Source organism: Limanda limanda, chromosome 11 (genome assembly GCF_963576545.1).
Source record: "Limanda limanda chromosome 11, fLimLim1.1, whole genome shotgun sequence".
NCBI classification, from domain to species: Eukaryota; Metazoa; Chordata; class Actinopteri; order Pleuronectiformes; family Pleuronectidae; genus Limanda; species Limanda limanda.
In genome coordinates, this window is record NC_083646.1 from 5,542,684 (window position 1) to 5,563,878 (window position 21,195).

The 21,195-nt window shown below is 39.1% G+C and overlaps 4 protein-coding genes across 4 annotated transcripts; 1 reads left to right on the plus strand and 3 right to left on the minus strand.

Moving 5' to 3' along the window:
- Nucleotides 1–2,399: 2,399 nt before the first annotated feature.
- Nucleotides 2,400–6,303, minus strand: LOC133014247 (B-lymphocyte antigen CD20-like). The gene is made up of 7 exons (XM_061081436.1): nucleotides 6,180–6,303; nucleotides 4,856–5,043; nucleotides 4,418–4,537; nucleotides 4,159–4,215; nucleotides 3,789–4,004; nucleotides 3,520–3,642; nucleotides 2,400–2,825 (listed from the first exon to the last, which is right to left on the minus strand). The coding sequence occupies exons 2-7, from the start codon at nucleotides 5,030–5,032 to the stop codon at nucleotides 2,760–2,762; spliced, it is 759 nt and encodes a 252-aa protein (XP_060937419.1). The 5' UTR covers nucleotides 5,033–5,043; nucleotides 6,180–6,303; the 3' UTR covers nucleotides 2,400–2,759.
- Nucleotides 6,304–6,994: 691 nt separating this feature from the next.
- LOC133014244 (uncharacterized) lies at nucleotides 6,995–11,699 on the minus strand. The gene is made up of 7 exons (XM_061081434.1): nucleotides 11,596–11,699; nucleotides 10,273–10,460; nucleotides 9,839–9,958; nucleotides 9,606–9,662; nucleotides 9,207–9,452; nucleotides 8,938–9,060; nucleotides 6,995–8,243 (listed from the first exon to the last, which is right to left on the minus strand). Exons 2-7 carry the CDS (start codon nucleotides 10,447–10,449, stop codon nucleotides 8,190–8,192), a joined length of 777 nt encoding a protein of 258 aa, XP_060937417.1. The 5' UTR covers nucleotides 10,450–10,460; nucleotides 11,596–11,699; the 3' UTR covers nucleotides 6,995–8,189.
- A 945-nt stretch (nucleotides 11,700–12,644) lies between these two features.
- LOC133013857 (1-phosphatidylinositol phosphodiesterase-like) lies at nucleotides 12,645–14,243 on the minus strand. Its single transcript, XM_061080947.1, has 3 exons — nucleotides 14,225–14,243; nucleotides 13,604–13,673; nucleotides 12,645–13,494 (listed from the first exon to the last, which is right to left on the minus strand). The coding sequence occupies exons 1-3, from the start codon at nucleotides 14,241–14,243 to the stop codon at nucleotides 12,645–12,647; spliced, it is 939 nt and encodes a 312-aa protein (XP_060936930.1).
- A 1,540-nt stretch (nucleotides 14,244–15,783) lies between these two features.
- On the plus strand, nucleotides 15,784–20,969 carry LOC133013878 (ubiquilin-2-like). Its single transcript, XM_061080967.1, has 7 exons — nucleotides 15,784–15,946; nucleotides 18,010–18,161; nucleotides 18,245–18,402; nucleotides 18,549–18,811; nucleotides 18,989–19,104; nucleotides 19,583–19,730; nucleotides 20,032–20,969. The coding sequence occupies exons 1-7, from the start codon at nucleotides 15,791–15,793 to the stop codon at nucleotides 20,164–20,166; spliced, it is 1,128 nt and encodes a 375-aa protein (XP_060936950.1). The 5' UTR covers nucleotides 15,784–15,790; the 3' UTR covers nucleotides 20,167–20,969.
- Nucleotides 20,970–21,195: the final 226 nt, after the last annotated feature.

Sequence of the window (21,195 nt, forward strand, 5' to 3'; positions counted from 1 at the left end):
ACATACCTGTGGCTCTGCCCTAAGCCACGCTGTGTGTTTGTAGCCGCGTTGTGCAACAGGAATTCAACGTGAGTCAACTTGCACGTCCGAGACACCTGTTGTCATTTCGAGTGTAGTTGGCTGAAAACTAAAAAACAAGACAGGTGCATCTGCGATGTTCAGATACTTAATTCTGAAAGTCTGGAGGAAAGTCTGACTGTGTGCACATTGTTGTGTGAGGCAGCAGTTTGAGGATGTGTTTTTGTTTTTCTTACACTGCAGCAGAATCCCACAATTACCTGTCAGCTCAGTGAAGCCATTTTAGAACTCCACACAGTGCAGTGAAGGTCGGAGAGTCATCTGGGATTTAGGTTAAAAAAGTTCAATATATATCAATACATGGCTTTTGCATTGTGTGAGCACAGAGAGGAGGTAAAACCCATAATTGATCTACATCTAATTTGTAAAATTATCTTGAAAAAACACCAGACTCATCAGCCCATCGTTCACTGGGACCAGACGAGAATGAAGATGTTCATAGTTGTTGAATATGTTGAATTCTTCTCAAAATAAACTGTGCACAAGAAAAAACAAACAAACAAGGATCTACAGCTTTGATGGACAGGGATTTTTTACTTTCATATTGAGAGAATGAGCGCCATCTTGTGGCAAGTAATGTCATCACAGGCTGAGGAAATGGATAAAGAATGAATTCAAGTGCATCTTTATGATGAAGAAAATACCTTAAAGAAGCAGAGAAATGGTTGTGTCTAGTGTTGTGATGTATTCGATATATAAGCTGGTTTTGCATGCATCCACGTGTTGGATTGAAATGAATGAGAAAAGAAGAACGACAGCATCAGCCCCAGAAACAGTTAACTAAACACTTGCATGAACCCGAACCATGATTTTTTCACCTGAAACATTTTTCTGCCTTAGCCCAACAAAACCTTAACAAACCTGCAGATTGACATCTATAAAGGAGGAAAGCTACGGGATTTGTTGTTTGACGGAGGACGGATTCTAAGCACAGGGACTGGACAGAAGCATATCCCAACACCTTCTCCAGCCTGATGGGATGAGAAACAAGAAATCTACTTTCATCCTATGATTCTGCCACTGAAATGAACTTAATAAAACTTCTTTTGGACTTTTTTTTTTTTTTTTTAAAGCTTTGTATTGGACTAATTTTTTTAATGGTGTAATTGTGATATTCGGTTTCATCTTGTAATCTTCTTCTGTTTAGACTTTTTGACATGAACTCTGGAGAACGTCCGCACAATTGGCCCCAGACATTTTCTGGAGTTAGCCCTTGTCAACAGAATCTCATCATGTTTCTAATTATTATGATGGCTGCTCAAATACATCCGGGTCATTTCACTGAGACAAAATAACTTTCTAAACGCAGACTCGATTATTGACTCTGTTGCGGGTGGAAATCAAAGGCAGGAGGCGTCGTTCTCAAGTTAAAATTAAGCAAGTTTATTCAGAGGTCACAGGTCAGGAAACTGCGGTGTCTAGCAAATGAGCATGCATGGTCCACTGATCCTGTACAGGAAAAATGGCAGTGAGGCAGAGTACGCAGAAAGCTTATATATTGATACTGGGCATGACAGAGGTTCTTCTTGGATTGGGATTGGTCGGATCTCGTCGGGTCGTCCTCCTGGCGTCGTTTGGTCCTCCTCCTGGCGTTGCGTGATGACGTGCAAGCCGTGTTGCGGTTACTAAAGTTCATGAGCATATTGCCTCGCGTGTGCGCTTATTTTATGTGTGTGTGAAGTGAAGTGAGGTCATAGAAAACTGTGAGAAAGGCATGAAAACCTCTAGTCTAATCTGTCCGCTGTGTGTGTGTGAGGGAGTCTCAGAACTAATATAATGAAGTGATTCATGAAGCCAGAGGTTTGAAAACCTGTTATCTGTCCGCTATGCCAGACTCCCTTTTTAAGGAGTATGAAACATTCTGAGGTTGAGAAGCAGGAGAAGAACTATGTGTTATGTTTGTGTGTTTACGCTATGTGTATCTGACTACACGTTAAAGTGTGTGTATGTGTGTGAACAGTGCTGTATTGTCAACAACTCGCAGATGCTTGTATTATTAAATAAATCAGAACTACTTCCTGTTTTACTTTAATCCATCTGTTCTTCCTTTCCTTTGCATCATTACCCTACAAAGTAGCACAGTACAGACCATGTGTGTGTGTCTGTCTTTTTATGTTATTCAATTAATTGTTTAATAATGTAATAATACATTTCTGTAAACGATATCATAAAAATATCCACGTAGTATCATTTTATTTAACTTAAAGTTAAACAAAAACTGAAATATTTGCAATTTGAATTGTGTTAAACTTCATCTCAAACTTAATCTTTAAGCTTTCATAACAATGTTAACTGCAAATACAAGAATGAAAGTTTAGTCAACAGTTTTGAAACCTTTATTTATTAACATGGTTTAATGTTATATAATAGCAAAAGAAATGTGCCTGACCCACATGCAGACACATGCATGCATGAATCTCCCTTCTCCAACCAACTGAAACACAAAACATGTGTAACTAAAAATCTAAATCAATTTTCTTTTAATAAATGGAAAGCAGCATTTACAGTTTAGATTATAATCAAAACTACTCAGCAGAGCTAGTGCAAATATATTGTAATGAAATCTTGTAGAAAAAGTGTTTTAGCAGAGTTAAATCATTTGATGTTGCAGAACACACAATGACACAAAAGCAAACTCGTACACTTCCTTGTACCGGATTGTACAATGCAGTGATCTTAGTTCAGGCTTTAGTGTTACTTGGTGATTTCTTCAGAAGAGGTTGGTGCTGCTCCAGGTCGCCTGTTTTCTGAGGGAGGAAAAGAATCAGTGGAACAAATGTGTTAATGTTTTCAATAATATCACATTACCACACACTACATATACTCATAAACTGATTTCTATTTAAATTAATGGAAGGATGTACGGATCAGGAAAGAACCCATACAGTTTCATTTTTGTGACATTTTTTAGGGGACTTGTATTTATGAGTGTGTGAAATGTGGAGCCGTTTGAATTTTGTCTATATTGGCAGATTTAAAGGACTTTTAAATCTGTTTTTTTATTTTGCCTACTCACAATTTATTAAAGGATTTGTTTTTCATGAAGTGAAACAAACTACAAAACCTCAGATGAGAAAATCCACAGCATTCTCATTCCTCATCTGTACATTCTATATAAATCTAAAGCAAGTAAGCAATTAGCACTGCACGTATAACTTAGAGAGATCCAACGGGGTGCTTTCCACACAGCTCTACCTGCAATTATACTCACAATGTCAAACTTTTCTTCTAATTTATATTAAAACTTTTAAATTTCAGGTCAACAATTTGAAAAGTGTGATCATAACCTGAGGTTCACTTCACATTAGCCCTGTTCACACACGAGGGCTTGAACGTGGGATAAAAGGGGAAAGAAAACGTTTTTGTGTGGTGTGTCAACATTTCCTGGTTAAACAACAGCTTCAACAATGAAATTTTTTTTTTTTTTAATTTATAATCTACCTCATTCTCTCTCTTGTCCCAGCTCTTCAAAGCTTTGATCCCCATGACGACAGAGCTGATGGTGACGCAGAGCTCCAGGACCGACAGCACGATCAACACGCCTTTGATGCCTCTTAGGAGCATCTGGTGGGAAGGAAAAAAACACAGTGATAACTTTAAGTTGTCTGGAGGTGACAATCATGGATGGTAACTTTTAAGTTTATATCTGCAAAAGAAAGAAAAAATGTTTCATCTTATTCAATTTGTTTGCTGAAATCACCAAAGATTACCAGAATCAGATATTTGCCGTTGATGCAGCTCTCCAGGATGAGGCGGACGCTCTCCTCGGTAGACGTATTGATGATTTGATCGTCGTAACTGGATCCATAATTGTCATCGCTACACATCCAAGACAAGTCCTCGTCTAATATGGTGATGCTGTAGAGTACGATGGCTGTTATGGCGAAAGCAACTCCCGTCATGTTCAGAATCACATTGATGCTGACCTAGAAAACAAGTCTCATCAGTTTTCAACCAAATGGAAAAACAGACACAAAACCACAGCAACAAACAGCATCCAGCTTCTTCTGTGACATTACATATAGCATGGACAAAATAATCTGGAATAGCGTGAGGGCTTTATAAATCTGGAATACTCACCATACACTGACTGGGGAACTTCTCCGAGAGGATGCACATCACACCGAATAAAATAAACTAGAGAGGAGACAGAGAGATCTTAGAAATTAACTTTTACACACAAAACACAAAATATATTAGTATATTTGGCAGAATGCACGGCACAAGAAAATCTCTTCGGCTGAACAGCTCAGGGGAAAAGTCTGTTTGGTCCTAGTCACAACACAAAAGGACATTTGTTAGAAAAAAAAAGAAGTTAATCAAACAAAAGCTTGCTCACCAGCACTCCCATCCAAACAGGAAAGAAGTTGTCGAACATTAACCACCCAAAGCAGTTTGGACCGCTCAGGAGAATCACTCCGAGGCCAATGTGGAGAAAACCAGTCATGATGTGCAGAGCCTGTGGAGCAGGAAACACAGTTTGAACACGACATCAAACATCTGCACAGTTACCACACGTAGTTTAAACAAACACATGACTGTAATGTGATGAGCACAATGCTGAGCAGCTTTTGGCAGAGCAATGATATTTAGTCTACAGTGTTTTTTTGTTTAATAAGACCAGTCAAATGCTTTAATTTTAAAATAAAATCAGAGAGGAAAAGAAAAGATGCTTCATAAAAAAAAGAAACTAAAAAGTTACAGCTCAAATTCTCAGAGAAACAGACGTTTGCAGAGCAAATCCTGCTGAGAGACAAAGGTAAAGGTTGTTTCTCACCCCGAGTACTGACTGAGCCATTCTCTGAACTGTGCTCATCTGCTGGGACACAGTGCACCACACTGGGCTGTAGCAGAGGGACTTGATGATTTGGCACAGAGGCGGACAGGAACTTTTGGGGTCAACGGTCAAAGTGAACACAGTGACCCCCTCGCCTTTGGTCATGGAGAGAGACATCTTTCCTGAGACTGAGACAAGAGACAAGACGGTGTATAAACTTTAATTATGAAACCATAACATGTTAATCATCACCTGGTGGCTGGTTGCAGTACAGAATGTTAATGTTAATATATCCGTTTTGCATTTGCAGTGTGTTAGCAATGTTGGAAACAACATGATTCAAGGAAGCTGGTGGGAAATTTTCCAGAAGATGTCACGAGCAACTGACTCTGACATTTCTCACATTCTAAAACATATCACGAAAAAGTCCATTAAGATGATATTTTTTTTATCCTATGGGCACTAGATAAAAACTTTCCCCACAAGATAATAACTTGTGTGCAGAAGACAGAGAATATCTTTTGGGAGAATGACACATCCTGAGAAAAGATGTTTTCATTAATACAGAGACAACATTTAACGACCAGATACAGAAACAAAGAACGAAATAGATTTAATTAATAATGAAAATAAACAAATAGGACTGAAATTATGAAATAATATAATAATGTGAGAGATACACGAGGAGAAAACCTTAAGGTCAGATAAATGATTTGGTTCTGATGACGACATTTGTAATATAATTGAGTTTGGATCATGATATTTACATTTAAATCAGTTAGTTCTGATGATGATGTTGAGAACTATGAGTTCATTATGTCTGTTGTGACTGGACAGATGTGACAGAGAAGAAACCTGATCCTATGAGGATTCAGTTCTGGATTATGAGCTGTTTTATTTATATTTATGTGGGTGTGTCCAGGTGCAACTACGAGATGCGTGGCTTCCGCAAAGTATTGTGGGGTGCCATTTTCTCCTTTCCCTAAATAAAGGTCCAATATTTCCTCTGCTAGGAAATAATAAATAAATAAATAAGTTAGGAAGCATTGAAGCTCCTTTCCTTCCCTAATCCTTTTGGAATTTGAACTGCTTTTATTATTATGACAGCTGCTCAATTACATCTGGGTCATTTCACTAATACAAAATAACTTTCTGAACGCAGACTCGATTATTGACTCTCATATGTTTATATTATTAAATAAACCACTTCCTGTTTTACTTTAATCCATCTACTCTTCCTTTCACCTCCGGTAAATTCAAACCCAGCAGCACAACTTTTTTATAACAACACTTTACAAACAGAAGCAGACCCGTGGACACTCACCTGCTTTTTTGTCTGTGAGAGAAGAATCGAGCCTATGGGGGTCAATGAGTCTGGTCTGGTTTTAATGTCAGCTGCGCAGTTATGGTTCAGAGGAGCTGAAACATGATGGCTGCCTGTTCCCAGAAGTACCTCCTCCGATAAACCTTAACCCTTCACTGACGGTCGGTACGTGGGCTGTGTTTTCCATTCATCCGTCACCACATCCAACAGATGTTTATCATTTACAGTATGCAGTTATTGTTGCATCCGGTAAAACTGTCAATCAAAAGCCACGCCCAGACGTGTGGGACGAGTTTATGATCAACAAACATTTGTGGAGGTGATGTCATCGCATCTCATCTGGCATTGGTAAAGAGGGAAGTGTTTTTTTGTTAGAACATAAGTATTTAAGTTATTAGACCAACTCTTATTTAAATTTAGATTCCTACTTTGTTTCTAAGATCTAGACAAGTTTGGCCTCGGTGCAGGTGTGTGCTCCACTCAGTGCCAGTCTAGTTGTTGTTATTCTATTGTAATTACTATTATTATATATTTTTAAGTTCAAATAAAGGCTCAATTTTATTTTCTGCAAATGTCTCCTGGCTCCTGAAGATGAGGCTCCACATTCAGTTCCCATCTCATCTTTTATTTATCCGCTTATATCGTGAATAAACTCTTTATTTCTGTGACACCATCACTTTTCTCTGTGTTTGTTCTCCTGGTCTCGTTCACATGTGTGACGCCCTTTTTCTCCCTGTGGACGTATTTCAGGGACATAACAAACAAAGACTCAGAGACGTGATGTCACTTGACAAACAAGACTTCAAATCAATGAGGAGGAGGAAGTAATCTTTATTTTACTCTTAATTATGGTCAGAAAGCAATTGTGAATAATGCATTCTTGAGAAATCAACTTACAGTGAAGAGTAAAGAATCGGTTTGGCTTTACAAGAGATTTATTCCTTCTTTCAAGAGTGTACAATGAAGAGTGAGACACAGGAAGGACTTTCTAACATGTGGGACACACTGCGTATCTGCCTGACCTTTACCACTAGTTGATATTAATAACAGTTTGAATGAGGTCGATGCCAGGGAAGTCCATGGCAATGATACCAAAGCATGGTCTGGGGTTGTTAGGGTAAAACTGCCTCATGTACTGATCAAGCCATGGGTTTACCTTCTCAGCCACTCGTTTTGGAGTCAGAAACATTCCCCATCACTGTGAATTGTATTCTCGAGTGGGTTGGCCCTCTTTGTCCACCAGGAGGCTGGGACATTGGTGCACTTTTATTTATAAGGCCATGCTTGGGCTACTGCCATCATATATTTGTAATTTAATCACACAGAAAAGTGTTGCTTATTACAGTCTGCGCTCAAACAATCAGATGCTTTTGTTAGTTCCATTGGCCCGCACTGAATCAGGAAAAAGGGCATTCGTCCACTCTGCTCCCACCACATGGAACTGGCTGCAAAAAGATTTTAAATTAACTGAAATGATTTCTTTGAACGCTTTTAAATCTACGATGAGATCATTTCAGACCACTTCTTTTACTTGCAGATGTTTTTTATGAATTTTAATTTATTTGTAACAGTTTTTTATCATTTTAATTTCTGTTTATATGTTGTGAGTGTAATATTGTGAGTGTACATATGTTATTTGTTGCTGCCTTTTGGCCAGGACTCCCTCGAAAAAGAGGTTTTTAATCTCAATGGGACTTTCCTGGTTAAATAAAGGTCAAATAAAAAAAAAAATATATATCTCAAGGGCAATAAGGGGGTGTGGTACGATTTGGTGACACCAAAACGTTGAGAGCGTTGTTCGATCGAACCCAGGTTAAGAACCACTGGCTTAGATTATAATCAAAACTACTTAGCAGAGCTAGTGCAAATATATTGTAATGAAATCTTGTAGAAAAAGTGGTTTAGCAGAGTTAAATCATTTGATGTTACAGAACACACAATGACACAAAAGCAAACTCGTACACGTCCTTGTACCGGATTGTACAGTGCAGTGATCTTCAGGCTTGAGTGTTACTTGGTGATTTCCTCCAGAAGAGGTTGGTACTGCTCCAGGTCGCCTGTTTTCTGAGGGAGGAAAAGAATCAGTGGAACAAATGTGTTAATGTTTTCAATAATATCACATTACCACACACTACATATACTCATAAACTGATTTCTATTTAAATTAATGGAAGGATGTACGGGTCAGGAAAGAACCCATACAGTTTAATTTCTGTGACATTTTTCAGGGGACTCGTATTTATGAGTGTGTGAAATGTGGAGCCGTTTGAATTTTGTCTATATTGGCAGATTTAAAGGACTTTTAAATCTGTTTTTTTATTTTGCCTACTCACAAATCCTTAAAGGATTTGTTTTTCATGTTGTTAAACAAACTAGAAAACTTCAGATGAGCAAATCAACAGCATTCTCATTCCTCATCTGTACATTCTATATAAATCTAGAGCCAGTAAGCAATTAGCATAGCACGTATAACTTAGAGAGAAACTGCCGGGTTCTTTCCACACAGCTCTACCTGCACTTATACTCACAATGTCAAACTTTTCTTCTAATTGATATTAAAACTTTTAAATTTCAGGTCAACAATTTGAAAAGTGTGATCATAACCTGAGGTTCACTACACTTTAGCCCTGTACACACGAGGGCTCGAACATGGGATAAAAGGGGAAAGAAAACATATTTGTGTTGTGTGTCAACATTTCCTGGTTAAACAACAGCTTCAACAATGAAATATGATTTTTTTTTTTTTTTTATAATCTACCTCATTCTCTCTCTTGTCCCCGCTCTTCAGAGCTTTGATCCCCATGACGACAGAGCTGATGGTGACGCAGAGCTCCAGGACCGACAGGACGATCAACACGCCATTGACTCCTCTTAGGAGCATCTGGTGGGAAGGAAAAAAACACGGTGATAACTTTAAGTTGTCTGGAGATGACAATCATGGATGGTAACTTTTAAGTTTATATCTGCAAAAGAAAGAAAAAATGTTTCATCTTATTCAATTTGTTTGCTGAAATCGGCAAAACTTACCAGGGTCACATATTTGCCATTGATGCAGCTCTCCAGGACGCTGTCCTTCTCCCGGATGAGGCGATTGGACAGGCGGACGCTCTCCTCGGTAGACGTATTGATGATTTGATCGTCATAGCTGGATCCATAGTTGTCATCGCGACACATCCACCACATGTTCACGCCTGCCATGTTGATGCTGTAGAGTACGATGGCTGTTATGGCGAAAGCAACTCCCGTCATGTTCAGAATCACATTGATGCTGACCTAGAAAACAACTCTCGTCAGTTTTCAACCAAATGGATATCAGACACAAAACCACAGCAACAAACAGCATCAAGCTTCTTCTGTGACATTACATGTAGCATGGACAAAATAATCTGGAATAGCGTGAGGGCTTTATAAATCTGAAATACTCACCAGACACTGACTGGGGAACTTCTCCGAGAGGATGCACATCACACCGAATAAAATAAACTAGAGAGGAGACAGAGAGATCTTAGAAATTCACTTTTACACACAAAACACTAAATATATTAGTATATTTGGCAGAATGCACAGGACAAGAAAATCTCTTCGGCTGAACAGCTCAGAGGAAAAAGTCTGTTTGGTCCTAGTCACAACAAAAGTTAATCCAACAAAATCTTGCTCACCAGTACTCCCATCCAAACAGGAAACAAGGTTTCGTCCATTACCCACCCAGAGCCACTTCCACTGTTCAGGAGAATCACTCCGAGGCCAATGTGGAGAAAACCAGTCATAATGTGCAGAGCCTGTGGAGCAGGAAACGCAGCTTGAACACGACTTAAAATATCTGTACAGTTACCACACGTAGCTTTGTGGTATTTGTATGTGATGATGAGCACATTTGGCAGAGAGCAATGATATTTGGTCTAAATAATTTTTTTGTTTAATAAGACCAGTCAAATGTTTTAATTTTAAAACAAAATGAAGGATAAAAGGAAAGGAAAGATGCTTCATAAAAAGAAGAAACTAAAAAGTTACAGTTCAAGTTCTCAGAGAAACGTAGAACAGACGTTTGCAGAGCAAATCCTGCTGAGAGACAAAGGTAAAGGTTGGAACTCACCCCAAGTACTGACTGAGACATTCTCTGAACTGTCCTCAGCTGCTGGGACACAGTGCACCACACTGGGCTGTAGCAGAGGGACTTGATGATTTGGCACAGAGGAGGACAGGAACTTTTGGGGTCAACGGTCATAGTGAACACAGTGACCCCCTCGCCTTTGGTCATGGAGACAGACATCTTTCCTGAGACTGAGACAAGAGACAAGACGGTGTATGAACTTTTATTATGAAACCATAACATGTTAATCATCACCTGGTGGCTGGTTGCAGTACAGAATATTAATGTTGATATATCCGTTTTGCATTTGCAGTGTGTTAACATTGTTGGAAACAAAATGATTCGAGGAAGCTGGTGGGAAATTATCTGGAAGATGTCACGAGCAACTGACTCTGACATTTCTCACATACTGGAACATTTCGGGAAAAAGTCCATTAAGATGATATTTTTTTATCCTATGAGCACTAGATACTAACTTTTCCCACAACATAATAACTTGTGTGCAGAAGACAGAGAATATCTTTTGGGAGAATGACACCTCCTGAGAAAAGATGTTTTCATTAATACAGAGACAACATTTAACCACCAGATACAGAAACAAAGAACGAAATAGATTTACTGAAATGACTGAAATGATGAAACAATATAATAATGTGAGAGATGCACGAGGAGAAAACCTTAAGGTCAGAAAAATGATATTTAGAATATTTGGTTCTGATGACGACATTTATAATATAATTACATTTGGATCATGATATTTACATTTAAATTATTTAGTTCTGATGATGATGTTGTGAACTATGAGTTCATTATGTCTGTTGTTGACTGGACAGATGTGACAGAGAAGAAACCTGATCCTATGAGGATTCAGTTCTGGATTATGAGCTATTTTATTTATATTGATATGTGTGTGTCCAGGTGCAACTACGAGATGCGTGGCTGCCGCAAAGAATTGTGGGGCGCCATTTTCTCCTTTCCCTAAATAAAGGTCCAATATTTCCTCTGCTAGGAAATAATAAATAAATAAATAAGTTAGGAAGCATTGAAGCTCCCTTCCTTCCCTAATCCTTTGGGAATTAGAACTGCTCTTATTATTATGACGGCTGCTCAAATACATCTGGGTCTTTTCACTAAGACAAAATATCTTTCTGAACGCAGACTCGATTGTTGACTCTCAGATGTTTATATTATTAAATAAATCAGAACCACTTCCTGTTTTACTTTAATCCATCTGTTCTTCCTTTCACCTCCGGTAAATTCAAACCCAGCAGCCCAACTTTTTTACAACAACACTTTACAAACAGAAGCAGACCCGTGGACACTCACCTGCTTTTTTGTCTGTGAGAGAAGAATCGAGCCTATGGTGGAAATGAGTCTGGTTTTAATCTCAGCTGCGCAGTTATGGTTCAGAGGAGCTGAAACATGATGGCTGCCTGTTCCCAGAAGTACCTCCTCCTAAAAACCTTAACCCTTCACTGACCGCCTGTACTTGGGCTGTGTTTTCCATTCAACAGCCACCACATCCAAAAGAGATTTTTATCATTTACAGTATGCAATTGTTGTTGCATCCGGCCAAACTGTCAATCAAAAGCCACGCCCACAGACATGCGGGACGAGTTTATGATCAACAAACATTTGTGGAGGTGATGTCATCGCATCTCATCTGGCATTGGTCAAGAGTGAATTGTTTTTTGTTATAAAATAATTTAGTTATGAGACCAACATTTATATTTCTACTACTATGTTTCTAAGATCTACAAGATTGGCCTCGGTGCAGGTGTGTGCTCCACTCAGTGCCAGTTTAGTTTTTATTATTCTATTGTAATTATTATTATTATATATATTTAAGTTCAAATAAAGGCTCAATAATATTTTCAGCAAATGTCTCCTGGCTCCTGAAGATGAGGCTCCCATTCAGTTCCCGTCTCATCTTTTATTTATCCGGTTATATTGTGAATAAACAATAAACTCCTTATTTCTCTATGTTTGTTCGCCTGGTCTCGTTCACATGTGTGACGCCCTTTTTCTCTCCAAGGTCGTATTTCAGGCACATAACAAACAAAGACTCAGAGACGTGATGTCACTTGACAAACAAGACTTCAAATCAATAAGGAGGAGGAAGTAATCTTTATTTTACTCTTAATTATGGTCAGAAAGCAATTGTGAATAATGCATTCTTGAGAAATCAACTGACAGTGAAGAGTAAAGAATCAGTTTTGCTTTACAAGAGATTTATTCCTTCTTTCGAGAGTGTTCAATGAAGAGTGAGACACAGGAAGGACTTTCTAACACGTGGGACACACTGTGTATATCTGCCTGACCTTTACCATTACATTACATTACATCACATGTCATTTGGCTGACCACTCTACCCCCTAGGCCACACCGCCCCAGTTGATATTAATAACAGTTTGAATGAGGTCAATGCCAGGGAAGTCCATGGCAATGATACCGAAGCATGGTCTGGGGTTGTTAGGGTAAAACTGCCTTATGTACTGATCAAGCCATGGGTTTACCTTCTCAGCCACTCGTTTTGGAGTCAGAAACATTCCCCTGAAAGTACCGAAGCCGGTGCCACTAGTGTACGTCATCACAGCATTATCCCCTCCGCAGGCTTCATTGGCTTGGTTCAGCTGTTTTATTATTCTGTTGTCTTTATCTTTAACATTGGTAACCTTGCTTTTACCTTCAGTCTCCACCAGAGGGATTCCTAGAGTGAAGGTGCTCTCCTGCAAAAAGACAATCTTCCCCCTGACTTGACCCATGTTGGGCATCCCAGAGGTCACCCAGACGTGTTGGTCGTTGCCAATCAGACTGCGCACCTTGTCGTTGACTGTCGATTTCTCTAAAGGCTCCGGTTGCACTCTAATGAGCACAGCCTCGGTCTTGAACTCGGACACGAAGGCTTTCACTGTGTCCAGGACCTCTTTGAAAGTGCTGCGCTGATACATCACACCGTGCATGACATAGAGGGTGTCAAACAGAGAGAACACTTTGAGATCCAAAAAACGGATGCCAGCCCTCAGCTGATCGTTCAGGGTCAAAGCCTGGCATTTGCCCTCTGGGCCTCCATAGCGGGCCATGGTATCGTGGGTACCAGGGATGGTCATCAGCGACAGGGTGCGGTAATCCTGCACGCCTGCCATCCACGCAATTTTGTAGGACCCAGAGAGAATGAGGTTATCCTTGTCGTTGAAGAAATCATCTTTGCCGTGGCAGAAAAGGCTGATGATGTAGAAGATTTTGATTGTTACAATAACCCCAGTGCAACCAAATTGCAGCATAAAAACAACATATTCTTTACTTTTATGTGCAGAATTTGTGTTCTACTCACATGACAGCCAGCAACACAAGCTGGAAAAACAGACACTTGTGACCAGCCTGCATTCTTGCGGATGAGAAATCTAGCAAAGGATATGGACAAAATTATACATTTAACACGTCACAAAAATTGGTTAAATTACTAACTAAGTATCCAATCAAGTTGGTTTTCAGAAAGTTCAACACTTTTCTACTATACCTTCGAGCGTGGAGGATTTCACAGGCAACCGCTGCAATGGTCAGGATAGTGACCTCGCAAACCAGGAATCCAAAACTTATATTGCTTTGTTATCTGAGAATTTGTAGGTGTGGGCCACAGTAATCAGCTGTATGAATCAGACTGATTGTTCTTGATATGGAACAATGAATCCTGTTGGCTCAGATTGTGGTGTTTGAGAAGGTGGATCCCTTCATGGTGAAAAGAAACCGATTAGATACGATTTTTCAGATTTTCAATAGAAATTATCTCGAATCCAGGCTGCTCTATCAGTGAAAATGAATAAATAAAAGATGACTAAGCAGTGAAATGAGAGCGAGAATAACCAAAACCACCTAGTAATGGAAAGTATGAACACATTCACCTAATTAGGGTTAGGGTTAGTGTGTTTGTTCCAGTATTTGTGCAACATTGTACCTGTTACAACACGACACATATTTTACATAATTAGTGATTTACAACTTGCAGTATAAAGCATTTGAGTTGTGATCAAGGCCAGAAAATCACTTATAAATAATTGCACTCAAATACAATTAATTGAGTTTCCGTGCGGTGCATGAAACAATATAGTCCCACCTTTTTTAGCTGAAACAATAAAATCCGTCAATAATAGTAATTCCATTACAACGTTTATATTATTCTGAAATAGGCCCTTCTGCAATGGAATACTTAAAACTTTGGTTAAATGTAGTAAGTGAATAATCAATGTTGGATGGCTCAGGGAAGAACCCATTCAATTCTGGTGTGGATTCAGATCAGGGGATCAGTTTTTTTTCACGTTACTTTAACATTGTGAGATTCTCCAGGGAATATTTCTTGGACGTAGATGAAAAAACATCTGGCAAATATCAGAGACTGATATTTATGAGTCTGGTGCAGATTTGTTAAATTTATGGGGACTGTTGGGCCTTGGCTGAGATCTGCCCTCCATTAAGTGCCATTCAAGTATTAAAGATAAGATAATTAAGGTAATCCTTTTTTTAGTCCCACATTGGGGACATTTGCAACATTAGAGCAAAAAGTAATAATAAGTAGCATGCAATACTTATAAATGTGGGATATATAATACATAAATATAAATATATATATACATTTGTAAATATATATTAGAGGTTATCTTCTTGTTTTGTACATAAGTGAGTTACTTTACAACTCCGGCATGCAATACTTATAAATGTGGGATATATAGTATGTAAATACATATAGAAATTATTATATACATTTTAAAATATATATTATAAAGTAATCTTCTAGTTCTGTACATAAGTGAGTTACTTTACAACTCCGGTAGCATGCAATACTTATTAATGTGGGATATATAGTATGTTAATATATATATACAAATTATTATATAGATTTGTAAATATATATTATAAAGTAATCTTCTAGTTCTGTACATAAGTGAGTTACTTTACAATTCCGGTAGCATGCAATACTTATAAATGTGGGATATATAGTATGTAAATACATATAGAAATTATTATATACATTTTAAAATATATATTATAAAGTAATCTTCTAGTTCTGTACATAAGTGAGTTACTTTACAACTCCGGTAGCATGCAATACTTATTAATGTGGGATATATAGTATGTTAATATATATATACAAATTATTATATAGATTTGTAAATATATATTATAAAGTAATCTTCTAGTTCTGTACATAAGTGAGTTACTTTACAACTCCGGTAGCATGCAATACTTATAAATGTGGGATATATAGTATGTAAATATATATATGTACAAATTATTATATACATTTGTAAATATATATTATAAAGTATTATTTTAGTTCTGTACATAAGTGAGTTACTGTACAACTCCGGTTTAAGAAATATCACACACACAAAAAACTACAATGACAAAATATGTCACTTTCTTCTTCTTTCAGCCTGTAGAGGCTGCAGTTCAGCTGGGCATCGATAGGTGGCAGCAAACTCAACTCTGCCGGCAACGACAGCAGAAGAAGAAATCGGTAAAGATGGCGGAGAAGAGCAGCAGCAGCAGCAGCGACCACACGCAGGACGTCACTGCGGATCCAGGAGAATCTCCCGGAGGAAACTCGATGCTGATTAACGTCCGGACTCCGGAGGGGACGGAGAAGATCGCGATCTGGGAGGAGTCCAGCGTTTCCCAGGTGCGTGCAGCGACCCGCTTCCGTCGTGCTACGAGGTTAGCTAGCTCCTCCTCCACCTGCAGCTGTCAGCTGGTCTGACGTGAATCCATCCACTGGTTTGGGACACATCCTCCCATCGCTTACTGGGAATAAAGGAGGGAAAAGGTCAACACGTTTGAACTGTGGACATTTTCTACATATTAGATGTTCTCAACTATCTTTGCTATGTGCTATATGTCATTGGGCTCACACAGCAAAGACAGACGCTAAGGTGTGATTGTGAAGAACATCTCACAGACCAGAGTCCCAAACTGCGTCACAGGGAAGCAACAAGACGCCATGCAGATTCTAAAAAACAGAAAACAAACACGTATATGATCCAGAGAGAATAATGCAGAGTCCAGTGACGTGCACAGGGAGAAATAATCTGCCTGTTGGAACATAACTGTCTCTTGAATGAATCCACAGACTCAGTTGAAACTTCAAGATGTAACTAGGATCCACACTTCCATGCAAATGTCCCAAAAGTTAGTCACCACATGTCTTTGAACGGGTCTGTGGAATATGTAATAGATTCAAATGACCCTAACCCAAAAGAGAGACAGTGGGTCAATAAGCGTGGACTAGATCTATGAGATGAGTAATATCTATAATAAGACAAATTTATTATTTTAATAAACAAACTCAAAAGAAAGTTTAAGCTGTTAGGAACACAGCTAACCCTTTTAATTTGAGATACTATATCATTATTTCAAGAACTTGCAGTAATGAGCTCTACGACAGCATAAAACATTCTCATATTTGTTTATTAATGGACTTCTGTGGAGCCCAATGTCGGCAGCATGATGGTGATTACACTTCAGGAGAGGAAGTGGGGAAGATATGTCAAAGTTATAACGTCTTCAAAAGCCCTTTGGGATTCTTTTACAGAAATTGACGGTTGTCTCTTTGACCCGAATGTTAACAGATAAACAAAGGACACATGCTGAGGCTAACCCGAAGGCGGCGGTAATTCACCTCTCAGTTGTTTGCAAACCAACAAACAACACAAGAAGAAGAAGAAGAGAACCGGTTTACCACCAGGCCCTGGTTTAACCGTTGAGATAAGATGTTACTCTACAAACAGGAGAAACATCAAAAGCAGAAGACTTATTTTACATGATCGGTCCTCTGGTGGAACTGACATCTCACTGATAAGTGAACTTTTCCCTGGCAGGCAGGGCGCTGTTGACAAACCAGAGTGCTGATGGTGATCACCCACACTTCCATGCTGATCTGTGAAACTGTTTCCCAACACAAACTGAGGGTGGAACATCTGTGACCAACCCCCGTGGTGCACGCATGTCCAGATTAAAGAAAAGCTTTGCTGCTTGGCTCCAAGTTTATATCAAATTCACACTATAGGTGGCAGCTTCAGGCACAGTTTTTTGTACAAAGGTCTGTAAATAATCAGTAGTTTTTAAGTGGAATACAATCTGACTCTTGATACTACTGTTTTTTTTGTATGTCAATTGGCAATATAATAAGAGATTTTCTAATGCTTTTTTTCTTTCCCAATTCCGATCTGGACTTTGTCAAAACCAAGTACTGATCCGATACCAGTACATTGAGAAATATAACCTGTACAGAATACTTTGACAGCTGTATGCTACTAACCCTCTAAGGAAGTGATAAACGCAATTGGAAAAACAAATGCATACAGAGAATAAACACCATAGAATTTATTTTATTATCTATTTTGACAGTAATAACTGCAAAAAGACTGCAAACAAATCAATCTAAGAATAAATAGTAACTACAGTCTCGCATATGATACACGTTGCAGTTTTACTTGTGGGACCTTTGTTTCAGGAGTCTCACCATGTGGACACAGTGTGAACTAAAATAATGTTAGAACTAGATTTTCACAAAGCACTAGATTGCATATTAATGTAGGATAATGTCCGTATGTAGTTCTGATCCTCACTAATATTTGCAACAAATTAAATCACCAAAACCTGCATTTCTTCCTGGAACATCAAGGCAGCTGCTGACTTTGCCCTGCTGGTGATTTACCATCATTCTTTATTTTCTCATGTGTCCAGTTTAGACAGGAAGTATCCAAAAGATATGAGGCCCCCCAGAACCAACTGGTGCTGATATTCACAGGGAAGGTTCTAAAGGATACTGATACTCTGAAGCAGTATGGTATCAAAGACGGACACACCGTTCATCTTGTTATCAAGAACATCCCAAAGTAAGTATAGTCCATGAGATCTGTGTTAAGAGGTCTCGCTTACGTGTGGTGAGATTAGTATTTGATGTCTGCTGTCTCTTAAGATCAACAGATGGCCGTTCATCTCAGACCAGTTCTGCTTCGTCACCACCTCAACAAAACACCATCAGCACCAGCAGCAGCACAAGCACCAGCACTAGCACCAGCCCAACTGTAGCAGGTAGCACCGGTCAGACACCGATACAACCTGCTAATGCAATGAGTAAGAATGTTTAACATACATTTATTTTGTTGCTTTTTGCACTGCAGGGAGTTTCAGGGTTTGACGTCTTTTTTACCATGTGGCATGGTGGAACCACATGTCCCACACCTGCCAATAACTTATTGGCCTGTATCCTTCCTCCTCAGGTGGACTCGGCGACCTGTCCGGCTTGTTAGGTCTCGGCATGGGTTCACCCAACTTTATGGAGATGCAGCAGCAGATGCAGAGGCAGATGATGTCCAACCCAATGACGCTGGCGCAGATCATGGGGAACCCGATGGCCCGTTCCATTATAAATAACCCAGACCTGCGGAGACAGATGGTACCAGGCAATTTTCCGATGCAGCAGCCCCTCGAACAAACCACAAACGTTTCTCGCATGCTCAACAACCCTGAGTTTATGAGACAGGTCAGAGCAGAGCTTTCATGTTCATGTCCTGGCACATTTACATTGTAACGTTCAGCAGGAAAGGCATGGGGATGTTCAAGTTTACTTTTGTGCCCAAGACAATATAAATATTTGTTTTCAGGACGTAGGAGCTGTGCAGGTTTTAAAGCTGATTTTTGTTTAATTGTCATTGAGCAGTTGCAGAATCCGGAAACACTTTCTACGATGAACAACCCCAGAGTCAGACAGGCCCTGGAACAGATCCAACAGGGCCTGCAGATATTACAGACGGAAGCGCCAGGATTCCTGTCCGGGTAACAGCTACACCCGATTCCACATATTTTTCAATCCTCCATATTTGTCTTAATCCATGAGTCCACTTAGGAAATAATCAGACTTTTTTTCAGTCATTCAAATCATTAAAGAAAATTAACACTGACATTTTGTATTTACATCAGTCCAGTGTTTAATTGTGCAATTACCAAGATTTCCTTGTTCCTCGTCCTTGGGTCTCTTGAAAGGCGGTAGAAAAATGCAAGATCCTATTATTATAAAGATGTTGGTGGAAAGAAACTTTTTCCATACATCGAAACTTCAGAGCGAACTCTTGGTGTTTAGGGAAGGTTGTGTTGCTAAAAACGAGCATGTTGTGTTCAGTTTAGTATCACTTAACATGATTAAATGTTAATTTAAAGAGGGTTTACTCTCTCACAGGCATTTAAAGCTGCTCTTCTTGACTTCAGCTATAAAGCTTTATTTTTTATTTATTTTAATATATTCTTTCACCTCCAGTGTGCCTACTGCAGGCCCCACAGTTCCTCCAGCCACAGGGAGCAGTGTCCCTCCACAGAACTCCCCCTCTGCTGCCTTACCACCAGGATCCATTCCCCCACAGCAGATGCAGCAGATTTTACAGATGTTTTCAGGCGGTGGAGCATCGGTAAGTTTAATCAGGATGCAACAACCAATTAGTATTTAATCTTTTTATTTAGTGAAAGCAAAAGGGTTTAATAATATTCACAGTTTAAAGAACTAAACAGAAAAATGTAATCATGACATACTATAAGAGGAGGAGTTTGTCTTTGTATTATGATGCAGAAATTGTGCACGAAGTAGGAGTACTGAAAATAAAGTTAAAACCAAGAGGTTGTATCAAAATATTAGGTCAAGATGTGTCTTCTCTCTCACCACATTCTGACAGTTATCACAGTCTTACCCCGTCTCTCCCCTCACACCTCCAGGTGCCGGAGACTCGTTTTCAGCAGCAGCTTGACCAGCTCAACTCCATGGGCTTCATCAACCGTGAAGCTAACCTGCAGGCGCTTATCGCGACCGGAGGGGACGTCAACGCTGCCGTTGAAAGACTGTTGATCTAACGCGCTCAGTTCCTTTTGGGGATTGACGCTCGATGACCACTGTAAAAAAAAAAGTCCACTTTTAAAAGTACAGCAACCAGGTTGGATGTTCGTTTCTGGGCGGTGTTGAAAGACTGGGGGCCTCACCAGTCTGTTCATTTTAGGGATTGACGCTGGAAAGACTGGTAGAGTTGGGGACTAGCGAGGGAGATTTGAAAATATATTTAATTAAATTGATCTAGATAAATTCAGTCCTCTATGACATTAAAGTCTGACCTGAACCCCAGATAGAGTTAGAGCTGTTACTGTCTCTTGTTTCCATTAATCTGTAAATCAGACACCACAACGGTCACAGCCACAGTTTCTCTTGCTAGTGCAGACGGAGACAGTTCAAGCACCGCTACGTCTCCCACATGAGGACGCACAGAAAATTAAGTTAAGTAGTTGTTTTTACATTATTTAATAAAAAAAAAGTATTGTATTTTAGTCTAAGAGTTTTTAAACTGGGTTCTGTTGCAGTAGGTTGGGTGATGTTCCTCTCTGGGCACTCGGCTTGTTTGTTATGTGATTTATTGTCACTATTGAGCCTTAATCTTTCCTAATTTACAGGAATTTATCAACTTATCTATAATATTTTTTCCTGATTTCTTTTTTTACACATTTTCTTTCCTCAGAACTGTTTGAAGCACTTCATCAGATTTTCATGGTTGTTTCTGCTGCGTTAATGTTTCCATGAGAAGGAGACAGTGAAAATGTTCAGGTTGTTGGACCAAGGCTATGTTACTGTTATGTTAAAATAAGATAAAATAAACTGTAAAGCAACATTGGCTTGACATGATTTTGTTGGTGGGTTTTCTCACGCTTGTTTGGAGGTAAAGTAAATTCCATTAATGATAACAAATGACAAGCCATTTTACATAATATGGTTATGTATTTCCATACATGTTGTGTCATACCTTAATGTATTTGAAGGAATCTGCAAAATACTGCAAAGATTAAATGTCAAATCTTCTGTCTACCTTTGGACTTTCAACCAAATGTTCTTTGTAG

Coding starts and splice junctions, on each gene's coding strand:
- LOC133014247 (XM_061081436.1), bottom strand. CDS start 5,032: ATGTCTCTCTCCATGACCAAAGGCGAGGGGGTCACTGTGTTCACTTTG. Junction 4,005..4,158: donor AGTTCCCCAGTCAGTGTATG/GTGAGTATTCCA, acceptor CTTGTTTTCTAG/GTCAGCATCAATGTGATTCT. Junction 2,826..3,519: donor GGGACAAGAGAGAGAATGAG/GTAGATTATAAA, acceptor TTCCTCCCTCAG/AAAACAGGCGACCTGGAGCA.
- LOC133014244 (XM_061081434.1), bottom strand. CDS start 10,449: ATGTCTGTCTCCATGACCAAAGGCGAGGGGGTCACTGTGTTCACTATG. Junction 9,453..9,605: donor AGTTCCCCAGTCAGTGTCTG/GTGAGTATTTCA, acceptor GTTGTTTTCTAG/GTCAGCATCAATGTGATTCT. Junction 8,244..8,937: donor GGGACAAGAGAGAGAATGAG/GTAGATTATAAA, acceptor TTCCTCCCTCAG/AAAACAGGCGACCTGGAGCA.
- LOC133013857 (XM_061080947.1), bottom strand. Junction 13,495..13,603: donor CTTGTGTTGCTGGCTGTCAT/GTGAGTAGAACA, acceptor CTACATCATCAG/CCTTTTCTGCCACGGCAAAG.
- LOC133013878 (XM_061080967.1), top strand. CDS start 15,791: ATGGCGGAGAAGAGCAGCAGCAGCAGCAGCGACCACACGCAGGACGTC. Junction 19,105..19,582: donor GCGCCAGGATTCCTGTCCGG/GTAACAGCTACA, acceptor TTTCACCTCCAG/TGTGCCTACTGCAGGCCCCA. Junction 19,731..20,031: donor TTTCAGGCGGTGGAGCATCG/GTAAGTTTAATC, acceptor TCACACCTCCAG/GTGCCGGAGACTCGTTTTCA.